Source organism: Lactuca serriola, chromosome 4, assembly GCF_051521515.1.
Source record: "Lactuca serriola cultivar US96UC23 chromosome 4, Lser_US96UC23_V15, whole genome shotgun sequence".
NCBI classification, from domain to species: domain Eukaryota; kingdom Viridiplantae; phylum Streptophyta; class Magnoliopsida; order Asterales; family Asteraceae; genus Lactuca; species Lactuca serriola.
Genome location: NC_136411.1, coordinates 115,394,504 through 115,404,313, shown reverse-complemented (window position 1 = coordinate 115,404,313; position 9,810 = coordinate 115,394,504). Strand labels below are relative to the sequence as shown.

The 9,810-nt window shown below is 34.3% G+C and overlaps 1 protein-coding gene and 1 pseudogene across 1 annotated transcript; both read right to left on the bottom strand.

Annotated features, from left to right (window-relative positions):
* Positions 1-840: 840 nt before the first annotated feature.
* LOC145102386 (protein EXORDIUM-like 5 pseudogene) lies at positions 841-2,254 on the bottom strand (annotated as a pseudogene).
* A 178-nt stretch (positions 2,255-2,432) lies between these two features.
* LOC145102385 (alpha-1,3-mannosyl-glycoprotein 2-beta-N-acetylglucosaminyltransferase-like) lies at positions 2,433-7,790 on the bottom strand. The gene is made up of 18 exons (XM_079039772.1): positions 7,329-7,790; positions 6,793-6,843; positions 6,299-6,386; positions 5,988-6,050; positions 5,788-5,899; positions 5,345-5,390; positions 5,134-5,196; positions 4,621-4,687; positions 4,466-4,534; positions 4,303-4,372; positions 4,118-4,179; positions 3,950-4,039; positions 3,781-3,875; positions 3,606-3,668; positions 3,489-3,527; positions 3,222-3,392; positions 2,965-3,092; positions 2,433-2,691 (listed from the first exon to the last, which is right to left on the bottom strand). Exons 1-17 carry the CDS (start codon positions 7,395-7,397, stop codon positions 2,976-2,978), a joined length of 1,335 nt encoding a protein of 444 aa, XP_078895898.1. The 5' UTR covers positions 7,398-7,790; the 3' UTR covers positions 2,433-2,691; positions 2,965-2,975.
* Between the last annotated feature and the right edge of the window lie 2,020 nt (positions 7,791-9,810).

Below are 9,810 nucleotides of genomic sequence, written 5' to 3'. Positions count from 1 at the left end.
TCATCCTCGATCATGTTCACAGTTCTCATCATCTGCCAAAACAGAGTCGACATCTTCTTTTGAATACACAAGTTCTTCATCGTCTCGTTCTTCTTTCTGAATCCACTCAAATATAGGTTCATTATCATGGTCAATATACACATCCACATGTCTTTTATCATTTGCAACCTCAAGAAACTCAGAGTAGTCACATTCATTTTGTAGTGTTTGGAGCCCCTCACTCAATCTCACTTCAGGTATATAGTAATACACATGCTTGCACTGAAAATCGATAAGCTTCTCAACATATTTGATGAAATCGGAGAAACCAAACTCGTTTGCATCTTCATTCAGACGTGGTACTTGTGGAGCAAAATACACTAACGGATTAGGCACAAAAGTACCATTATAGTGTACATCGACTTTTGGAAAAGTTTGATTTTCCTTCATTGAATCAGAATGATGTTTTGAGAGAAGAGAAGTGTGAGTAATATGGAACCAATCAAGAACGAATTATGAGAATAAAGACAATATAACCCTAATTGATCTTCGTTCGTAAATGAGGGTGGAAGAGGGTAACTGCCACATAATTGTCACGTAAACCAGTAAAACACAAAATGACCAGCTTAACCAGAAGCAACCGGTAATAATGACTTATTTTATACACAACAAGTTCAAGGGTAAAATATAGACAAAAAAAAACGAGACTCTAAATATATACTAATACAAAACCAATAATATGTTATCAAGTCGTTATCCCATTTCAATTACCTAACCTAAAATAACCAAATGGCACTTGAACCACTCCATAAATAAGATCTCTTGATCAAACTAAAATAATCATATGAAAAGAATAAAAACTTAGTAACCAATTTATCAGTTTTATATACATATATCTTTGTAACAATATTATTAAAAAGAGTTTATAAAAATCTAATGACTTCATAATCTAACTATAAAAATAAAAAAATAAAATAAAAAACAAAATTCTGCCAAGGCCTCTCTAACTTCCACCATTCTGCTCCTTTGACATTCTTAACAACACAAGTAACACCCTCACAACACACATACAATCAATCCAAAGCATTAGGTCCAGCACATGCTTTCAAAACGGGGCTCCATATCCACTGTACCAAAAACTTTCTACTTCTTCTACCGTTCATATTAAAAGTCCGACCCGACCCGTCTTTCATCACCTGACCAATGTACCCGCCTCCACCACCCGACCCATATAACCCTTCACACAAATCCCCAATCTCAGTCGGCGCTGTCGGATCTTCACCGGCATACCAAGCGTTCACCAATGGGTTTGACGCCAGCTCCGCCAGCTCGTGACCGATGACGCTGATCATTCCGTCAACCCCGACGTCACCATTCGGCGGTGCAAGGGAACGCGGCCCGCCGTTACCCATGTACCCCGGAACGGCAAACGGGTAAGCACAGACCTCCGGGCACTGTTTACCGGAATTCCCAACCCATGCGTAGGGTAAGGTGTATCCTACTTTCGACGGGAACGTGAAGTAGTGAAACCCACAGACGGCACGGCAAAAATCTTGGACGGTGACATCGTCGGAAGTGAGAATTAAGTAAACTCCGTTTTTGTGATCGACTGTAAACGGAGCTGATTGAACGGAGGTGGCGATGACGTCTTGCATGGTGAGACGGGTGAGGTGAGTTCCGTGGGTGTATTTCCGATCGGAATATTCTCCGGCGATTAGGATTTCGCTGGAGATGTTGGCGTTGGTTTGGTCAGTGTAGAGCGTTACGGTTTTCCACCAGTCGGAGACGGAGGGGGCGGAGGCAGCACGGCGTTTGGTGGTGGAGATTGATAGTAGAAAGTCTTTGATCAATAGCTTTTGAGCTGGAAGCCATTTACCATACCAGATGAGGTAGATGTTGATCGGAGAAGAAAGGACCGGACCCATATGGTACCGGAGGTTGACGAGCTCCGACGACCCCTCAAATCTCTTGGAAGCGGTGAAAGCATCGTGTGGAAGTTTAGGGTTAACAACAGGGGCAGGAAGAACAGAAGATGCGAGGAAGACGAGAGAGAAGAAGGTGAGAGTGAGGGGTAGAATGGACATTTTGTTATGAGATGAAAATAGGGTGGGGAGAAACATAGGAATTTATAAAGAGGGTAAGGAAATGGGCTGGTGACAGCTGCCAGGTTTTTTTTGGGAACGATGAAGTGAAAAGTAGAAATTTTGAAATTTGAGTAGGGATGAATGACGAAAATAGCCTTGTCTTTTTTGGCTTTAGATTTTCCAAGTTGTGTTTGTGGGGTTGAGTGGAATCTTCTTTTTTCTAGATTCGATTTCTATTGGGTGTGGTGTTGTTAAGTTTATGCTTTCGAGGCCTCCTCAACAGGAAACAAATGAATTAATACATCAGAAATTTGGAATGCATGTCATAGATATGTCTCATTGGACAATCTCAATTGAGTATTTACAAACTTGGAATGATAAATCATTTTCTCAGAATTAATGAATGTGATACATAAGAAAAAGAAATCATACATTTCAAAATGAAAGGATTAGATCAATCTAGCTGTTTTACGAGAGCAAATAAAATAAATGTTACAAATTAGAAAGATTGTGTCTGTGTACAATGTACCTCTCTCTACAAATATACTAATAAATATGTTTATGTGTGTTTGATTCTGGTATGATATTCGTCTTGTGGAGAAAGATGGTCTAAAGCAATTTTTTCAATCTGCACCACAAAACTGGAATCACACAAGGAATAGAATGGAGAATGGAGAATGGAGAATGGACATGGATAGGGAGGGTAACAGGATATTAGGTAATGGAATGGATGATTACAATTTACATTATATATATATATATATATATATATATATATATATATATATATATATATATATATATATATATATATATATATGAGTACATTGCTTTCTTTTGCATTAACCCTAAATATATTAGAATTATAGAAAAAAAAAAAAAAAGACATGGGCACACTCACATCATATTACACTAATCGTTTTGAATCCCTAGCTGTTCCAAGGAATGTGGGCCCACCAGGAATATTCGCCTTATTGTTTTGTATCGGAAAACAACAACTCCCTTGTAAGCAGTTCTTGGTATACCATCCTTAACAATATAAGAAGCATGAGTTAATTATATATAAAAAAAAAAATTTGTTCTGTAGTGATTAAACCATTATATATATTATTCCTAAAATCTTATTTGGAAGAAATAACGTGAGATAGAGGAGGATACCTTCCATTCTTCAAAAATGCCAAATTGGCGAGCAATGTCTTCAAAATCAGTTTGATCTCTATATTGTATACGCACATCTCCATCTACATTGTTCGTCTTTAGAACAAGATTAGGTTCATAAAGAGGCTTTGCATCTTTCACCATGTTTGCAAAATGGTTTACATATTTATCCTACAAGAGAAAAGAAATAGTCAATTTCTCATTAGAAATCACCATCATACCAAACTCTACCTAAAAGAATCATCAATTATATCATAAGTTGCATACCTCCATTAAGTAGGTCAAGTTCATCTTTTTCCAATCAACCTTTCACACACACAAAAAAAAAAAAACAAAGTAATTATGAATATGCCAACAATGTAAAAAAAAGAAAAAATTACATACCGTGACATCATTCAGCCTAATAGGTTTAAGGTATTGATTGAAGAACTGGCCCAAACTAGAACCCTGAATAGATATTATTATAGGCAATTTGTAATTAGGAAGATAAAGATACAGTGGTATTTTAAGTAATTTTCATTTAATTTAAAATTGTGAGATTAAGAGATGTGATACCTACATGCTCACCAAAGTTGTATGTTCTGCAAATTTCAGGACGAATAAACTGTCGGCCTTTGTGATTTTCTTGTAATCTTAGCCAGTCATCCCAGTAAGTAATAAGTAGTCAAAGAAAAAGTAAGTGTGTTGAAATGAAAGAAAATGCAAATAAGAATTTATAAAAGGATATGCTTTTGGCCACTTTGGAGATAATTCATCCCATGTAGGTTTAGATAGCATCCATCCAAGCCCAGGAAAGAAATCTGAACGATATAATGCATCTGCAACATTCACCAAAATGGAATGGAATTTCACTCCTTTGTTATGTTCTTTTTAAGACAATAAATTTATAGACTTACAAGGATCATGCACAAATTGGTTTTGCCCATTGTCATTCCATGAAGAGATAGCCATGATGGACCTATCATGTTTTAAAAGATAACAACTTCTTAAATTAGGGTTTCAATAATAAGAATCCCTGTGTCTCAAATAACAGGTCTTATCATATATAAATATGTCATTTCCAGTTCATAAAAAGACTTACTTATCTTTGTCAAGGAGGTCTGCTCCAGCCTCAAAATAATCAAAAAAGTCAGGAGAGATCTCCATATCATCTGCATCACATATATAATCTCAAGTCTTTTTGACTTTCAACTTCTAAGAGCTTTAGAACAGAGATTCAACCAAATTATAGAATTGGAATGTACCTTCAAGTATGATGACCCGATTAAAATTATGTTTGTAAAACAATTGATCCAGTGCCCATTTGTAGTGGCCTGAAAATATCAGAGTTCAAAAAAAAAAAAAAAGACATTCTTGAAAATATATAGAAATGGAATTGAGGTAAAAAAAACATTCTTACGTGCAATCTTGTAATATGCAATTAATTCCCCAGGCCTTTCAGTATCCACAGGTTCATAATCCAAGTGCTGCAACAATGATATTTAAAAAATTGGAGTTGATTTCCCATAATATTAATAGCAACCCACTTATATTTTTTTTTAACCATAATAGCAATGTAATTACATTTTTTATGTGTAATAGCAAAGGATTTACAATTTATTATCTCTTTAATTAAGTAGACATAGTAGAGAAACTTGAGTACTATATATTTTCTTTACTTAAGGGAGTTAATGGGAGAGGATTTAATAGGGTATTTCACTTAATGCACAAAGAACAACTTAATAAATTATGTCTGGAAAAATGGAAGCTTTGATCATTATCTCCTAACTTTTAACGAATTTACCCCCATCTGTTTTCTCCTTCCATTTCTCCAAGTATGTATCATTTTCTCAAAAAAAATATTATCATACATCTTTTATCCAGATAACAATTAATGGGAAAAATATTAATAATAATGATGACAAAGATCTACCTGCATGTAGGTCAACTGATTGTAACTCATAGCCTTTGTTCTAACATCAGAATTTGACCCATCCTGAAAATGTTAAAACTTATATATATATATATATATATATATATATATATATATATATATATATATATATATATACACACACACACACACACACACACACACACAGAGAGTTTAGCCTCTTTGATAATAACATCAAAATGCAATATACCTGGGATACAAAAACTGGAAATTTTGATGCAACAGTGTCATGATACCTGAAATTATGAAGAGTTGGGCCACATAATCAGTCAACAGATGCAAAGTCGACTTGCATTAAAACAAGGTTAAATGCAAGAAATAGTAATGCAGTTTCATTTATTAGTTTATTATAGCATCCTACGTTCATTTCATCCTATTACATCATTCTTCTTTGAAATGAAAATTCTACCCAGTTATAGCAATGTCATCTAAATACAAAGAAATTAACTGCTATAATTTGGTAGATTTTTCAAAATACAATGCCTTAGATAAGAAAAAAACAACTAAAATTAGGTAAGTTTTTCAAAGTAGAATGCCTCAATAGGAAAAGGAAATTGGAAGTAGAATGAAATAGGATGTTGCTATATCTTGCATTTAGCCCTGAAAAATAAATTACAAGTTAGAACCACTTACTTAAAAATAGAATTAATAGTCCTTTCCAGATAGTCAGCACGATTGCAAGCCATAATAACAACAGCTGCAACTGGTGCCTTTACTTGTTCAAACAAGCTTTTGACTCCTTTCTCTACAAATTGATAACATTAAGTCAAAAAGAAGCAATGCCTAAATATATAGAAACAACAGACACTTTATGGTATTGTGTATTGACTTACTTTCAAGATTTTGAACAAGTGTCCTCAATTGTTCACACTCCTCTTCTTGGCGTCTCACTTTTTCTGAAAATACAAGTAAAAGATAAACAAGGCTGGATATGATTATGAACTGAATCCTTTTTCTTTCAAATGAAAAAGGATTTTCAATTAAAATAACTCACCATATCTAATCAAAACTAAATATTAGCAATTGTAACCATGTAAAGGTATTAGGTCCAATTAGCCGATAAACAAATTAAGGACTAAATGCAACAAATAGCAATGGATTTTGAAAATTATGGATTTTGAAAAGCCCTAACTACCATAATTACCTTCCAAAACCACCACCTTTTGTTTCTGCATACTTATCTCATCAATCAAGAACCGCATCTGGCTTGTACAATGATTTTCCCCTTCCACCTGTTATTAAAATTTTTCGATTTAAACACTGAGCCATTATTATAATAATCATAAAACAAAATAGTTCAATTGCTAAATCGATAAAACAATACATTGTGCTTTCTGTATTTTTCCTTTTTCTTTACAAAATCGGATAACCGGGAAAAATCAAAATAGGTAAAATGGTTTAATCAATACAGAAAATAGGTAAGTACTCAAGATTATGCATGTGTTTGTGATTATCAACTCTAAAACTTAATTCCTACACAATCCCCTTAAATAAGGAACTTTTATTTTTTCCCATTAAGTTGTATGACTATGGATAAAATGTTGTCTGAATAAACAATGGTAAAAAAGTAAGTGAGAAAATGACAAATGGAAGGAAAAAAATCATAAGGGAAACAGTGTAGTATGATATAATACTTACTGCAACTGCAATTTTGTCTGCATACTCAGACTGGGCCTTAAACAGCCTCACCTGTTGTGACATAAAAACATAACAAGTTTTAGGGCTAAATGCAAAAATAGCAAAATTCTTTCATTTATTTGTGCATTACAGCATCCTGCTTTCGTTTCTTTCAAATATTGCATTGTACTACAATCTATGAATTATGGAATTGAAATTTGCTTTCCATTTGGATGAAATTAGTATAATTAGGTAAATTTTTTGACCAATTCATTTTGAAAATAGCGAGCATAAAGGACAGTTGTATTGTATGCCTAGAAAAGCATTTTGAAGTATATCAAAATTTATAGCGTCTTTTATCAATCGTTTGCTGTTATGTATCTAACAGGCTTCTTGCCTATGTCAACTACTAGGTCCTCATATACTGGAGAAAGTTGGATCATAGATTTTAGATATTTGGAAATTCAATAAATTTGAATCACAATGCAGCAGAAGTTCAACACAAACTGAAATAACATAGAAAACGAAAGAAATTGCAACTGATAGCAACATTTCACCTGGGTATAGATGAAGGCGATTGCAACGAGAAGAAGCAAGCATCTAAAACCGCCAGACCATCTCGCCATTGTTGTTTGTTGAGTTTATGTTTTTCGATCAAATGCTTCAGAACAGCATATGAACTGAAACCCGTGATCTCTCTTTCTCTCTTAAAATAAAAACTTCACAATTTCCAGATTCTAAATCCTCTGTTCTTCAGGTCAATCAGAGTCCAATCATAACAATTTTGGTTTCACCACAGCTCGGCCATTGTTAGCTTCAACCCTTGATAAAGTTGGGGTTTCTCTAAACCCTAATTGTTAGTTGATGATCATGTGATTCATCTGAAGAGGCACGTATTCTGAATTCTATTTGGTTCGACACCCACTCGTATGACTCGTATCCTGTTTTCTTGTGGAGTTTTTTCTCCAAAATTTGAATCCCTACTTGGGTTTGTTTGGATCTAGACCAAACATGTATGAAAACAAAGTCCTCGCTCCCATTTAACACAATTTATTTTCTTCCATAAGTTTAATTTTTTTTTTTACTTGGTGATAAATATTATTTTATCAAATATAATTTTTCATTGAATTTAACCAAATAAAATCTTATGAAAAAGAAGAATTTACATAATAAATTTTGGTGATCTTTTTCAAATCTATTTAATTTTCTCTAAATAAAAGCATATGATAATTAATGTTATAAATTCTTTTGATGTGTTTGTATTCATAAAAAAACTATATTCAGTTTTGGTATTATATTTTATTTTCTTTTTGATGTATATGGATTGATGTAAAACACTAAAACTTATGGTTATATGTTATTATAATGTATTTGGATTCATCCACAACGTATTTTTATGTGTATTTTTAATGTTTGAACTTGTAAACATCAAATTCATAATTTTTATATGTATGTATGTGTAGGAAAATAATAAAAAAAAACATGAAAAATATAGAAACCGGTTCACCCCGCGGTCGAACCGGTTAAACCGGGAACCGGTCACCATACCGGTTCAACTAAAAAACCGGTTTTTAAAACATTGGTTTTTTTACTTGTTATTTTTATTTTTATTTTATTTAAATGTCAATTTTAGATTTTTTTTTTTTTTTTTTTTGTCATATGACATGTTCTCCTTCAATTTGATAAATGTTAATTTGTTGTAATTTTGAATTAATTTTTTTTTCAAATGTCATTTTATAAGTTTTTCTATTTTATTAAATTACATATAATATTTTAATGTAGTAACTGTAATAAATATATTAATAAATGGATATCAATTTCATTAATTAGCTTACCTTCTAATTTCTAAATTTCTAAATTAAAATTTATTGGTTACTTTTGTTTATTTATTTAAATTATTTGTTTAAATTTAAAAGATAAAAAACATTTTAATTTTAATAATTCATTATTTTTCTTATTTTCTTATAAATTCAAAGTTCTCAGTTATTTAGGCATTCATATTTAATTTTTTTTTAAATTAACATATGTAATACATGGATCTTTGATGAGTGTTATGTTGTTGTTACATAAGTTGTCGCTGCCTCAGCCATTGCAGTCGTTGTTGCTGCTGGAGTAGGAGGATCTTTCCAGTATCGAAACTTCAGTAACACGAAGATTTCGAAGTTTGATGGGGTCAAGGACCTAATTGTGGCGATGAGATGGTTATCTGACGTGGAGGGTTATTTCTTCACGTGTTCTTGTCCGGAGGACCAGAAGGTTAGGTGCGCCCATATACTTCTACGCTTGGGGCGAAGGACAGGTGGAAGCTTGTGACCGATCCTTACTCACATGTGGAGATGGCCACAATGACTTGGGGTAAGTTTACTGATATGTTTCGTGCAGAGTGTGTACCTTTGGTATAGAGAGAGTGTTTGGCCCAAGAGTATCTATCACTCAGACAGACGACGGAGTCGGTGACAGAAATCACCTAGAAGTTCACTGAGAGGGCACTTTTCTTCCCTGAGTATGCTTCTTCTAAACAGGTTCAGATGTCGCGATATCTGAGCATGCTCCAAACTGAGATACAAGAGTTTTTGTCTACACAATAGTCAAGGAATCTTTCTGAGCTGCAGTCTGCTGCTCAGAGGAGAGTGATTGAGATCGAGAATCGGGCTAGGGAGTAGCTTCAAGCTCCAGTCCAATCACAATCGGCGACGAAGAGGGTCAAGCCTACTAATTCACGCTCTGGATGGTAGAGGGGTCACACTTGTGGTACGTGTGGGAAGACTCATGAGGGAGACTGCTGACGAGCGATAGGGTGGCATATTTTTGGTAGACATGACCATTTCACGAGGGATTACCGACAGCCGCAATAGCAAACCCCCTCACCAGGTGCACATATTTGTTAACATTACGATTAGGTGGGCCATATGAAGGTCCAGTGCCCTCTGCCTGCTGCTAGGCCTGTGGAGGCACCGACCCCGACTACTCTTTGGATCACAGACAGACGTCAGGGGAGGGCTAGAGGACGTGCTTTTCAGATGACGGCTGAGGAAGCCA

What these genes read in the sequence shown, in the direction of transcription:
- LOC145102385 (XM_079039772.1), bottom strand. Translation starts at nt 7,397, where the DNA reads ATGGCGAGATGGTCTGGCGGTTTTAGATGCTTGCTTCTTCTCGTTGCA. An exon ending in ACTTGTTCAAAATCTTGAAA is followed by an intron (nt 5,900 to 5,987) that starts GTAAGTCAATAC and finishes ATCAATTTGTAG; the next exon opens with AGAAAGGAGTCAAAAGCTTG. An exon ending in TCGGGTCATCATACTTGAAG is followed by an intron (nt 4,373 to 4,465) that starts GTACATTCCAAT and finishes TATGTGATGCAG; the next exon opens with ATGATATGGAGATCTCTCCT.